Raw genomic sequence first — 15618 nt, forward strand, 5'->3', positions numbered from 1 at the left:
TCCTTACCTGACTGCCTTCAAGTTCTTGATAAACTTGATCATGCATTATTTTCTGTTCGTTTTTCACTTATTCCATTCGTATACCCGAACCATTTCAACAAATCTTTCTTAATTTTATCTATAACGTATATCTTAGCCTTGTATTATTTCCTTTCGAACATCTGTCATACATCGTTTTGCAGTACATTCTTCTGAAATATTTCTGAGCATTTCGACTGCATTCAGTCAACTTTGATCCTTCTTTTGCTAACTCCATGCCTCTCTTATACCATACATAAGAGTTGGTATCAGGACTCCTTTGTTCACTGCCAGTTTAGCTTTCTTCGTTTGGCTTTTATTTGCCAAAACTGATTCCAGTGCACCATTCACTCCGTTCTTAGTATTCTTGAAGGAACTATCATTAATGATAAAAAAAATCCTGAAGTAATAATGAAATATTTCTAATCAGGATGTACAATTTTATTTATTTAAAAATTATAACGAAAAGAACATTAGCATGATTGCTTCTTGAGTGCCATTTTACTGAAAGCACTTAAAACAAAATTAGGAAAAGCGTGGGTCGAAGTGATTTTCCTTTTTAAAGTAGATACCTGTAGATGTTTTCAATTTATATTGGAAAATTTAATTAATTTTCTGATCACAATGAATTAACTTACTATCTAGTCAAATGTACTTTATATCTATTTTTTAACATTAAAACATATTTATTTGATAAGTGACGCAAAAGACTTATCAGCTCCTTTTAAAATATTCATTTCCAATTTTGTTTACTGATTAAGAAAGATAATCTTGATAATACTGTCATTTGTGATTTAAAGAAAAGTATTTATTATAAATTTAACTTTGACATTTTTTAGACCTCATAAATGAGGGCTTAACATACATAGGATAAGATTAACTGTTTCAAACATTTGTCTGCACTCGGGAACTTAAAAAGACTTCGCATCTAAAAAGATATCACTTGTGGTTCAACTCTTGATTTTTAATTTACATATGTATTTTTTTTAAATGTATCTGTATGCATATTTTGAACCTACGTTTAAAAACACATGTATGCAAAGTACTTTTGAACTTGCATAAGCACTTTTACGTGTGTTCTGGGGGCAGGGGCGAATTAGCATTGCAAATAAAGAGACGAAAAAATTTACATTCAATTTAAATTTTATAAATTCACTCTTCATCCCTTTATATTTTGAAGTCTTTTTAATTTATAAAAGTAATAATAAACCCTTCAACGTAATTCTCTGAATAATTGTAATCTAAAACATTTATTTGAATTATCAACGGTACCATCAATTTTCTTTTTTTTTTAAATAAAGCTGATGAGTGCTTTCTGTTTACCTTTTATCCGCACGATTAAGCTTAAAGAATTCAAAGCTTTTTCATATTTTATTCATTCGTTTTAAATTTTAAAACAAGTGGTTCCTTAAAAAAAACTAAACTAACCTTCACGCTGCTCTCCAAAAGGGTAGGCAGAGAGTGTAGAACACCACACCAATCTGTCTTTGCAGGCAATCTTCGCACTCCTCCACATTCATGCAACTCCTCATACACATCCTTAGATTATTTCGACTCCTGAATTGACCATTTTCAGGTCAATCATGGCAAGTTTTCCTCAGTCGTCCTGTACTCATACTTCCAAAAGATGTTTTGTTTCTGTTGAGATATGTACTTAATAATTTTTAATATTTATATTTTTTAAATATCTTATCGGATACAAAATAAGGAATCCTTAATGCGTGTATGTTTGAGGAGATGCATGAATTTAGAAGGAGTGAAGTAAGTTTGCAAGGACACAGTGGTGTGGCATAATATTTTCTCTACCTTTCCGTGCGGAGAAGTGGCATGTTGGTTAGTTATTTAGTTATATGGTCTAGTCCATTTTTTGGGAAATTAAATTTTCTGACAACCGGTTTTAAAATGTCAAATTTATGAGAAGAATCAACAAAGAATAGTCCAAAGAAAGTTAAAGTTATCTACACTACATAGTTAAAACGTTTACTATTGTATGAAATCCTACCCCCTGCTTGAATCCAATGTTTCAGGAAAATAAAATAAACGAAAAATTAAATACATGAATAATTACTTTTCAGTGATAAACAACCATGATACTCGAGTGCCTCTATTTTTGTACCTGGCTCATTTAGCGCCTCACGCAGGAAACGTGGGGAGTCTAGTAGAAGCTCCCCCTGAAACTGTGCATAAGATGAGGCACGTAGTGGACACCAACAGAAGAAAATATGCAGGTAAACCAATATATATTACAATTCAACATAGATGAAGAAGAATATGGAAGTCTGGGTATTTACAGGGCTTATAACTTGTCAAAGACTCGTAATGTGATCACTTCTCACACGTACAATATTCACCATTCTACCCATGATCGTCAATGACGTCGTCATCTAGACGTCACCACTTGTGATCGACTTTTATCACTATTGTCGAAAATATAATATGAGCCATTGGTCACAGACCCGATACGCACAAATTTCTTATTCCGTCGTCGAAGAGTTAAACGGCTTGGAAGATCCTTCTGTTGATCTATTGATGGCGACCCAAATGGTAAAAGTGTTTCATATGAGTGGTACACTATTATCACCATTTAACGTCTTTTTGGACATCCCTGTTTTTATCGTGTCACTTCGTTTTCCCACGAGAACGTAAATGTGTCCTGTGAATGCACAGGACACATTTACGTTCATATACATATATATATATATATATATACATATATATTCATATACATATATATATATATATATATATATATATATATATATATATATATATATATATATATATATATATATATATATATATATATATATATATATATATATATATATATATATATATATATATATATATATATATATATATATATATATATATATATATATATATATATATATATATATATATATATATATATATATATATATATATATATATATATATATATATATATATATATATATATATATATATATATATATATATATATATATATATATATATATATATATATATATATATATATATATATATATATATATATATATATATATATATATATATATATATATATATATATATATATATATATATATATATATATATATATATATATATATATATATATATATATATATATATATATTTATATAAATATTTATATATATATATATATATATATATATATATATATATATATATATATATATATATATATATATATATATATATATATATATATATATATATATATATATATATATATATATATATATATATATATATATATATATATATATATATATATATATATATATATATATATATATATATATATATATATATATATATATATATATATATATATATATATATGTATATATTTAACATTTTCACACTAAATAAAGTTTTCAATATTTTTTTTTCTTTTAGCAATGGTTTCTAAATTAGACGACAGCGTTGGTCGTGTGATGCGCTCTTTGGAACTGAACAACATGTTGGACAATTCTCTGGTAGTATTCGTGTCCGATAATGGAGCCCCTACCTTCGGGATGCATGCCAACTGGGGGTCCAACTGGCCCTTCCGAGGGGTAAGTTTTCAGCCCTTATTTCACTTTCACATCCGCCTTCTTCCTCTTAATCTAACTTAGTGCTAGATAAAGAGGAAGAGCTCTTCTGAAACTTAGTGCATGAATACAAAGTATAGGAATGTGCTAAAGTATACGAAAATTGGAAAGGCAATAGGGCATAATAATCAGATTGAGCGGTGTCGTATTTACATAGAAAATACGAAAAGACGAATAATACAAATAAAAAACGTGCCAAATATTTCTAATCATTACATATTGTATCTGTTCTATTATAATTTGTATATTTTATTGTACCCTTTGTATTGTTTTTAGGGATCAACATTATTTATTTATTATATATATATATATATTCAAGTATGCATTTCACTATCTTTTTAAGATGTACATAATAGTACATCTTGTACATAATAGACAAGGAGAATTTTCTTAAGCAAATAATAATTTCTAACTAAAACACTTTAAAGGTAGACAATATGCACAAGTACAGTCTGTTCACAGTTATTTTACCTCTAGTTTTTTTTTAAATTATTTATTTGGCAGTATAAATAGTTTTTTAAACATAAAAACAACAACAAAAAACTAGAGGTAAAATAACTGTGAACATGTTTTAAAATTATTCAGTATAAATTTTTTTCTTTAAAAAAGAAAAAAATCTAGAGGTAAAACAACTGTGAGCAGACTGTATAATATGTTCAAATGGTGCATATTTTTCACTACTCAAAAAGTTTGATAGAGCAATTCATTACGTCCGTATAGCGTGACCACACTATTTTTATAGCCGGTTCACATCGAGCGCTTTCATCACAGAACCGACAATGGCATGCTCCCAAAACTCATCAATCAACAATCCCAGTGATTTAAGTGGAACAGATCCCGTGACACACCTAGCCAGCTTTTCTTCTAATGCGATCCGGCCGAATGCATTGTGGTCCCAACGTACCTAATTATTGAGAGGATTGTATAGTTTCATTGAGGTGTAGCTTTACGTTCGGATGGTTTATGTGACCTCTATCCTGCAACTACGAGGATAAATTAATGTACTGACGAAGACACGCCTATATCCATATATCAATGTATGTGGGCATTATGTAACATCTTCCTCGTCGAAAAAATCACGATGGTGAATCTGTTTTTTGTACATACGGTCCTAAACGATATTTACTCAGAGCAATTGTTTTGATCTTTTTCATATGTTTGTATAAATACATTTTTATATATTTTTGTATATTTTTATTAATGGCCATCGCAATGATGAAAAAATATATCGTTTTTTAAATATAAATCTTTTCATTTTTAATTGATGTTTTACTTACTAAATACCACTATTTATTAAAATCTACTGTAACACGTGTTTTGATGCATTCCGCATCATTTTCAAACACCGTATACGGTATTTTCAAACACCAAAATAAGGTGTTTGAAAATTGTGCGGAATGCATGAAACACGTGTCATAGTAGATTTTAAGAAAAAGTGGTATTTACTAAGTTAAACATTTATTAAAAAGGGATAGATTTTACTACAAAGTGACTACCGAATCAATTAATGAAAATAAATCTTTTCTTTTGGCATGATGAGCCACTCTGGATTCCATACTATTACTTGTAAAAGCTTCAAAATTGAATAAGTACATATGTTATAACAGATATCTCTCACCCAAATTATTCAAAAGGCAACGCATCGGATCGATGAGGTGTTAGCTTGATCAGTAATTGTATGACGACATGATTAATATGAGAGAGGATTGTATTTGATACGATTCGATAGATAGTTTTGGCTGAAATGCAGAAATGGCGTATGGAAAAAAATAAGAGGAGGAAAAGTATGTAAGAAGGAGATAATATCAGTAATGGAAAGATGACTCGGTGTTGCATACCCATACTTGTACAATATTGTTTACATACAAACTTGTTTTATATTCAAACCTGTGTTTGATATGTCCGTTGAAAACATAATTTATCATTGTGTTCATAATTGATCAAAGAGTTCGGACTACAACGTTAACAAGGGATAATTAATTAAGTAGATATTGGGTAAAACATAAGTAGGAACCCAACAAGTCAAGCAATAGGTAAATAAGTAATAAAATGTGTACAAACAGCCATCATCACAATTACACGATAACATCCTCCATTGTGTTCAACGCGCTATTCATTGATTCGTATAATTTCATTCATGACTGGGCATCACTGACAGGTCGGCGCTTATCTCGCCTTTACCGTCATCTTGTAATTACGATTATATAATGAATCCATTATTTGCGTGCATCATCAACATTGACCCACTTTAGGTGGTTTAGTCACAGCTCCGTTTAACCCTTCATACCAACTGCTAGTTCGAATAATTATTTTCACACCAGTCATTACAATAAGTGGATAAGAACCGTTTGTTCAGAAGACTTGCATCAGTAGAACAGATACACTTAAGTGATCCGTTCACTAACACCAGATCAATTTTACGATAGATCTTGCATTGGGGGAGGAGGTAGAGGTATCATCTTTACCGTAATCTTGTAATTATTTGCGTGCATTACAACATTGACCCATTTTGGGTGGTTTAGTCACAGCTCCGTTTAACTCTTCATACCAACTACAGTTGGAATGGTGATTTTCTTTCCAGTTACTGCTAGAAGTGGTAAGATCCACATCATTAGATAGATACACTTAAGTGATCCGTTCACTAAGACCAGATGAATTATGCGATGAATCTTTCGTTGGCGAGGAGGTAAAATAATCGTTGATTTTAATCGCAAAGCGAGTGAAAATACGTCAGTTTTATAATACCACTATAGATTTTAACACTGCAAATATGTACGATTAGTTTCAAGAACTAGTGTTGTTCTCATCAATAAGCAAAAATACAAACTAAGTTTGTATTTTCACCAGTTGATAAAAACATGTGTAGTTCTCGAAATGAATCGCGTTTATATTTATAAATTCAAAGTGATTTTATACGAGCTTAAGTGTTTTTTTTTTAAGTCTCAAAGTATATTTTTTTTCTTTCGTGCAGCTCAAGAAATTCTTAAATTCTAATAGTCGATATAATGTGATCAAAATTATTCTGGTTTTGGTTATAATGGTGCATAGGGCACTGCTTCATATAAACGCAGTGTTATCTCAATCGATTACACATGAAGGAAAGGTGATCAGCCCTCTACTTCAGGTACCAGTCCAGTGTAATATTGAATAAATATTAGAGTGAAAAAAATCACTTATATTTATTAAACCCCCCTGGGAATCGAACCCGGGACCTCCAGAACGGTAGGCGAGCATGCTGACCATTACACTACGGAGGCGGACAAAAATGAATGGTTTAAGTAATATTAAATATTTTGTCTTATAATCAACTCGAAAGTGATCTTTAACAAGTATTTTATTTTTATTTAAATCTTAAAGTATAAAACTTGCACTTTAGTGCAGTTCAAGTTACTTATTTCCTTAAATTCTTCAACAACGCCGATTGCGATCAAAATTATTCAGGTTTGAACGGGTTAGGTAATATTTTACATTCTGTCTTATAATAAACTAAAAAACTATAGTAAACTGATTTTATACGAATGTTTCTTTAGTTAAAGTATAAAATTTGCACTTTAATGCTGCTCTAGTTGTTTAATTCCTTCAATTCTTAAATAATGACGTGTTTTGTGATCAAACATGTTCAAGTTTTAACGTGTTCAGTAATATTAAATATTATGTCTTATAATAAACTCAAAAGTTATTTTATATGAATGTTTTATTAAAGTATAAAATATGCACTTTTACGCAGCTATTTCTCAAATTTGACGATATTTTCTGATAAAAATTATTCAGGTTTTAACGGGTTAAGCAGTATTAAATATTCTATCTTATCCGAGGCGTAATTAAATCCAAATTTTAAAATGGATTTGCGAGTCCCCCGCTAACTGCGGATAATCATTGTCTGAGATGAAATCTTGCATAATGTCATGCGCCAACGGGCAGTCGAATAATGTCCGTGACGGAAGGTACCTTAATACAAATACTTCGCGTGATTCTAGCATCAGAAGGACAGAATGGCCAAAGGTAAATGATAATTGAGAATGGATAAAATATAATTATGGTACGTAATAGCAATACTAATTTTGAGAGATCAGAACGATAATTTCGGAAGATCAGATCCCGTTCGTTCAGAAGATCCGCATCAGTAGGTAGATACACTTAAGTGATCCGTTCACTAAGACCAGATCAATTGTAGAATGAATCTTTCAATTGATTATTTGTAACTCCGCACGCGATGGAACATAGGGCACTGCATCATATAAACACATTGTTATTTTGATAGTTCACATATAAAGGATTGCTGATCAGCCCCCACTTCAAATACCAGTCCAGAGTAATATTAAATAAATATTAAAGTGAAAAAATCTCACATTATTATTTGACTCCCCCCTGGGAGATCTAGCCCGGGTCTTCCAGTACGGTAGCCGAGCGTGCTGACCATTACACTACGGAGGCGGACAATTTAATTTAATTTATAATTAATTGTCAGCAATTTGTATCGCGCCGTTTTCGAAAAATGTAATACTATCTCAAGGGCGCTACAGATGAGGCATGTATCAATCAAATAGTGGAAAAGGTTCGAACCTAGAAACATGACTTAGAGCTCGCGACACTGTCTATGTTATTTTTGAAACCCCGTATTGTTCTCAAGGCTGTTACGATAGCTTTTAAATTAGAAAATTTCCCTATTTGTCTAATAATTAAAATTGACCCTTGTATGCAGAGTATTCTAAAACTTTATTCTCGCCTATTGTGCGACTTCATTTTCCCACTGAAAGCGACAACCGAGGGGCTAATATAATTCAACAACACCGCAGCTGTTTTCATAATAATTTAAATCCCAATAAATCACACAGGCTGCCGGGTCTGTAGCCCTGTATTAATACGCCACATAAATCACTAGTCATTGCAACGACATAACCTCCGCGCGAGAATCTCACTTCATTGTGAATACATTGTACAAGTCGGTAGTAATTAGCTAAATACTCATTCAGGAATTATTAAATATTTTATTGGGTTATTAAAAGTTTTATTAAGCGCGTTGTATTATCACGGTCTTGACACTATTAACGGTGATGAATAAATTGTAATATAACAATGAACCTTAAGTGTGAAACTGCATAGGTTTCCATCATCCATTACAATATTCCTTGACAAAATCTTGAGTCTGGATGGTTTCATTCTCTTTACATGCGCATACCATTGTCTTCTTCGTTGCCTTCCCCACCTAACGACATCTTCAATCTTGCATATTTTTCTTTTCCTGGTATTCTTTATTCTATCTGTTAGACTCTTGCCAGATATATGAATCTTGGAGTCTTCATTTCTGACATTTAAGCGCGTTTTTTTTTTACTTTATAAAGTTTATAAAATGTGCCATAAAGTATCTGTAAAAAATATTTAAGAAACGTTTTGTTTTTTAAGTAAGTATTTTTTTGCTGTCAAATAATTTATCAAACGTTCATTATTTTTTTTGCAGATAAAATTGACTCTTTGGGAGGGTGCCATAAGGGTGCCAGCTTGTGTATGGAGTCGAACCCTAAGGGACACTCCTAGGGTGTCCAACGAGCTGGTGCATATTACGGATTGGCTTCCCACCTTCATGTCGGCAGCAGGTAAGATTTTTATTATTTTTAAATAAAACTTCAACCACTGGCAAACATTAATGTAAGAAATATTAAAAGCATAAAAAAATCAACGTTTAAAAAATCAACGTTTTTTTCAGGCAGTTTTCCAAGATCTCTTCCATACATGTCTGATGAAATGGACCAACGGTTGCTTAGCCCTGCATTTTTTTCTTATTTCTCCATTCAAACAAGTTGTTTTTCATTTCTCAATATATTATAATTAAAAGTACAAAAAATCTATAATATTAATACAAAAAAAGATCCCACAAAGGCATGGTCTGTGTGTGGATGTACATTTTATTTCAGGTTAAAATAAAGGGCGCTGAAAAGAATGCAATGGATTTCAGAAATATAAATAGATTAAAAGTATTATAAACTACAAAATTTGATTTTAACAGAAAACAAAAAATCGAAAGATGAAAATGAAAAAAGTTAACATTAGTATGTAATATATGAGTTATAAGTTTAAATGAATAAGCCACTTAGATCTGTTTTTTTTAATTAATAATTTAATCAAAATTTTAAATCGAAACAAATTTAGATAATTAATGTCAGTCATTTAGTCTTTGTGGAATGAATTAAACAATCAAGGAGCTATAAAATATGGGTGTCTTTGCGGGAGTCTGAATTTGCAAAAAGAGATTTCTAGTACACTATTCATTCTTTGAATTATGTCATAGTTGATTTTTTTTTTTCAGGTGGTTTTCCAGCATCTCTTCCATACACGACTGATGGAATGGACCAATGGCTAAGCTTCCTCGACAACAGAAGATCGCCCAGAGTGGAAATCCTTCACAACATTGACGAGGTCGAGCGGGTGGCCGCCTACAGGCGCGGCTCGTGGAAGCTGGTGCTCGGGGAGTACCAGGAAGGCGCCTTCGACGCGTATTACGGAGAGGACGGCACTTGGAATCTGCACTACGTCCCGTACGACTACAACGCCGTTGCTGACAGCGATACTACGAAGGCCCTCAACTCCATCATCAGGACCAGCACCCCTTCAGAAATGTCATTGCTCAGAGATCAAGCTACCATTAACTGTCCGTGGAGTAACTCCTCAAGTTGTGATGCTGTGCCAGGTAATCAATTTTATTATATTCATATGTTCATATTTTTTGTTGTAGAAGTCAAATACTTGGTCTATTCAATCAAATAGTAGACTGACGTCATAAAACAAAATATACTTAATTTACAAGTTATTTATCCAGGTCCTCTTCAAAGTATTCACCTCCCCAATGTACACACTTATCCCAACGGTGCTTCTACTTTTGGAAATAATCCTGGGAGATTTTTGTGATGTTATTCAGCTATTTTGTCGCATTTGTCTTAATCTAAATATTTGTCTCAAATCTTCTTCCTTTAAAAGATCTTTTGAGTTTGGGGAAAAAGAAATCAAAAAGCGAGATCACGTGAGAAGGGTAGGTGGAAAAGAACAGTGATCAAATGTTTGGCTAAAAGCTCAGGAGTTCTGAAACCTGAATGGGCTGAAACTGATGAAATAACAACGCTCCAGCCCATTAAAGGTTTCAGAACTCGTGAGCTTTCATCGAAACACTCGATTACTTTTCTTCCGATATTCGACTGATCTCTTTGAGAAGGAGAATCTTGTTTCCCAAACCCAAAAGACTTTTGAAATGAAAAAAGATTTGAAGCGAATCCCGATATTAAGGCAAATACGACAAAAGAGCTGAATGACATCACAAAAGAAGCGTTCTAAGACTGTGTCCAAAAGTGAAAACACCATTGGGATAAATGTGTGCGTCGGAGAGCTAAATACTTTGAAGGGGACCCATACATTAAGTTCTAAATAAAGTTTGTTTTATGACGTCAGCCTACGTATCAATTGAACACTTGTATTTGTATATTTCCATTAATAAAGTTTTAAATACTTTGTTTTTACATTTGTTTAATGATCAATGAGGGCATGTTCTTTTCACGCCAATCTGTACGTATAGACTGTTCAAATAGTCTGAAGGTGCTCGTTTTTCTGTGAATGCTCTCATAGATCATTGTACGAAGAAACATACACCAAGTATTCAATGAATTTTATTTGAAGAGAAATCTAAATAAATATCACGACAGTGGAGTACGTTATTGAAATCTATTTTTGTTATAGCAAATAAATTCATGTAAATATCACGAGACATATCGCTCACTCCTTTCAAGAACGTCATAAATCAAAAATCGTCAAATTTCAGTCGTGCATGTTTTCGAAATGCCCAGAAAATGTACTATATCCCAGCAAAAGAGCCATATTTTTAACTTAATATTTACGCGCTACAGGGGATAAAATGTTGTATTGTTTAATTATTGTTTTAGAAAAGGTATTGTTCAATTTTTATTTTTAAATTTAATAAATATTTTTCAAATGGAGAAAAAACCTTCAGGTTTTACCTAAAAGATCTGTCGCACAGTAAAAAGTTCAATAAGTGGCTTGATATTTATTTTAATACATTGTGTTATATTTTTAAACATTAAAAACGTTCTCCTGAAAAATCAAGTTTTTTGATTTATGACGTTCTTGAAAGGAGTGAGCGATATGTAACATGCATATGAGCATGTGATACTCCCTTACTTCCATTTTGAGGGCCTCAATTTTTACACCGTGCTTCCAATACAGTTATTTTTACGGTCCAATAACTCCCTCTTAATTTCACATAACATCTGTTTGTTTAACTGGGCCGCTGGGCGAATGGCACATATTAGAATAATTTTGTTTCTTTCAAAAAAACTGTTTTCATATTCTCCTTCTATCAACTCTAAATTCTTTTAGAACAAGAGTAAAAGATTTTGTTCTTCTTCTAACCCTTAACCGCACTCAATGGTGTATAAGGTACTGCATCGTATAAATCGTTAATTGAATGAAAGTAAGGTGATCAGTCCCGCGATTCTTGTCCAGGGTGATATTAAAAAGATATGACAGTGAGAATCACACATATTTAGTTTGATCTGCGGGCAGAAATAATATAAAATATCCTTAAAAAAAATACACATAAAATAATAATAAAGTTAAATTTTTTTTAAAAACGTACACCTAAGCGAGTTTTGAAAAATTGTGTTTTATTTTTAATAATGGGTAGTGTAGTGATAGCCGCGTTTGGCTACTGCACTGGAGGTCCTGGGTTAGATTCCTAGAGAGAGCCTGATCCCCTTTCTTTTATGTGTTAAGGGTCAAAATAACATTGCTTCTAAACGATTAAGTGCTCTGTGCATCATTGGAAAATCACATTTCACAAACATACTAAGACCGTTCATTACTTACAACATAATTAATGAATTGTGATTAAATAATACACCAATAATATCGAATATTCCATTTCTCAGCTTTTGTGTGATTCGATACTCGTAACATTTCAATAAAATTATTTTTCGATGCAGCTTTTGAAGTCCCCTTTCCAAAAGTACTTATTCCCGAACGCTTCCTGTATTCCAATATGATTTCCTCGTAAAAGAACGCTTCAACAGAAACAGCTCTTCACCTCTCTCATATCGCTTTTCCAGAGCCCTCATAGGAACATAGGAACATTATTTAATATATTGAGAATATTGGTTATACAATAAAAACCTGTAGATCAAGAGTTCTTCATACTTTTTCAATACTTATTTCAACAAGTAATGCCTTGCTAATAATACATTCGCTTCAGGGGTAGGAAAGAGGATGGAACGCTACACTCTTCTGTCCTGATATACCATGAAACCAGAACCCAAATTTGATAGACAGTAGTTTGTAATGCCCTAACAAGGCGAAACAATTGTCATTTTTAATTTTATGTTTAATAAAAATAAAACGAAAAATAAATTATGGAGTTCTAAAAAAAATACAAGTGTTTTACTTTAATATTTACAATTTCAAAACATTTTTTAAAAATATTTATTTAATTTTAATATTCCTAAAATGCATATGTAATAAAATTATAAATTAATAATATTTTTTCAAATCACACACATTACGAAGCATTTAAAAAATGACACAACGTTTGAAGTACTCATGGAAAATAACATACTCATATATTTCGTGAAATATTAAGGAGCAAGTTTTAATTGTATTATTTACTAAATACTTCATCAAAAGGTATCCACATTAAGTGGAAGTGTATAAATTATATGTTATTCAATTTATTACCATAAATTAAAATGCAGAAATTTGAGACATTTTAATAAAGTGAGCCTTTTTTTCAGGAAAATCCTGCTTGTTCGATATTGAGAGTGACCCATGTGAACAGCGCGACCTGTCCAGGGTATATCCTCACATAGTCCGGCAGCTGAAGCAGACTCTGGCCTACTTCAAGTCCTATCTTGTACCACAGATACCTGTTGAACACGATACCAGAGCAGATCCAGCCAGATTCAACTACACGTACTCACCCTGGTTGGACAACTGCTATGGAACCTGTGATTCATAGCAATATCTCTCAACAAAAATTAGTTATTAATTCATCTAATAAAATACCAGTAATCGTTCTTACATGAATTAGTTATTTTCTTCTTTGGACATATTTAGGGTATACTTAAACTACCTTTGCTACATACTTAGTTGCTTCAGCCTTCATCTTGTGTCCAGTATTGAAAAAAGGCCTCCCTTTTGGACTTCCACAATTGTCTTCTAGTGCAGGCTCGCTACTTTTAAAATGTTATCGGACCATCTTGTCTAGGGCCTACCCACGCTTCTGCGTCCTGTTGTAGGCCTCCAGTCAAACACCTTTTTCGTTCATCTATCCTCAGGCATGCCATGTGACCTGCTCAGTTCCACTTTTGTTCCAGCATTCAAACTACCATTAGGCTCTTGTTTCCCCAAGTATAGTGTCCCGTGATTTATACAAGAACTAGTAACGCATTTTCAGCAGTGCGCATTTTGAGTGGTGGGAACCTGATGCCTAAGAAAGAGACAAGTTTTGTGAAGGCTGTCCAACAAGCTAACTGAATCTCCTTTTCTTGGTGATCAAGTTTCACATGAGTTGTGATCAAGTTAACCTTGAGTTGCCTGCATCCACAGCCTATTGTCATTTGCCTGTTCTTTTCATTTTCATCAATATTTCAAATGATTAAAATAGGGAAAACTACAGCATATACCATAAAACCTCTCAGAACAACTGCGATTTAGCCAATATAAACAATAACCGTACTAAGCAAAAAGAAACAGAGAGGTTATGAATCACTTTCTTGCATTTTTATCAAATTTTAAAGTATTACATTTTTTTAAAAAAATAATATTGAAACATTTCATTTTTTAAGATAAACATAAAGATCAAAATGGATTAAAAGGAGAATAAAACAACCCTTAAAAATATCAACACCCAGATAAGAGTTCTATGAAAACATTTTGATAAATGCTAATAATAGAAAAGTATATTTTCACAGTTAAAAGAATTATGCTATTGAAATGTAATAAAAATATTATTTTCCTCAATTATGTTTTTATCCATATTCATAAGAACAAAATAATGTTTTAAAAATGTACACAAAGTCTTAAAAAATTAAAAGGCAACATTTTAATTACAATCTTAGTATCTTTGTATATACAATAGGCAAACACGCATGTACTTCTCTTTGCGTCGAAGCATTTTCGATATTTAACACTCCCTAAAAGGGTTTTCAACCGCATTCCAGTTTCCAGACTTTTACAATTTTCTTACCCTTTTTACCTTCCATAATAATTTGGGAGATTTCATATTTGGCTATTTGGGATTTTAGGGCGTCGGTTCTAGGTATGCCATTCTACCCATTCTCGCAATAAAGGGCTGTTGTTTCTTTCAAACACCTTTTCCGGCATTTGCTCATTTTTATTTGATATTTTCCGGTAGAAATAACCGTTTTATTAAATTTCCATCCCGCAAATGGATCTTAAGAGGCAGATTTCAGGAAACTTAGCATGTATTTTTTTTACATCCCTTCGTATGATGGAGTATTACCTTGATCGACTTATTACAAATTATTTTAAGGTAAAATGATATCAGTCTCCCGTGTATTGAATCAAAACATCAAAATCGAACACGTTTTTTTAAAGTATGTTAATACTTAATATTTTTAATTGAAATGATCTTTTTTTTTAAAAAAACATTTTTTTAATCACGTATATTTTTTAACCTTTCGACCTTCACGACAAAAAAATAAATAACTTCAATTAAAAATACCTAAATGTTACCCAATACTGTATACTACATTCACTGAGTAAGCGATTTATACATATTTAAATATGAAGAAATATTTTTGTTTTATTTTTAAAGTTGTATTTTATTTTAATAAAACTTAAATCAATTTTATATAATAACTATTTTTGATATTTAAATCCAATATGCATTTTCCAATAAAATCTGTACTTCCCAAACTAAAGATGTTTTTAATAAAAAAAATCTTGTAAACTTTTTACATAA

At 31.6% G+C, this 15618-nt stretch overlaps 1 protein-coding gene across 1 annotated transcript; it reads left to right on the forward strand.

Moving 5' to 3' along the window:
• Positions 1-2093: 2093 nt before the first annotated feature.
• LOC148308387 (arylsulfatase J-like) lies at positions 2094-15359 on the forward strand (the record flags this gene model as incomplete). The annotated part of the gene is made up of 5 exons (XM_088261781.1): positions 2094-2246; positions 3448-3605; positions 9100-9235; positions 9946-10326; positions 13427-15359. Coding segments are annotated over 5 exons (1052 nt in total), but the record flags the coding sequence as incomplete, so codon positions are not given.
• Positions 15360-15618: the final 259 nt, after the last annotated feature.

Source organism: Brachycentrus maculatus, unplaced genomic scaffold (genome assembly GCF_059751285.1).
Source record: "Brachycentrus maculatus isolate JH-2025_06_01 unplaced genomic scaffold, ASM5975128v1 h1tg000166l, whole genome shotgun sequence".
NCBI lineage: Eukaryota > Metazoa > Arthropoda > Insecta > Trichoptera > Brachycentridae > Brachycentrus > Brachycentrus maculatus.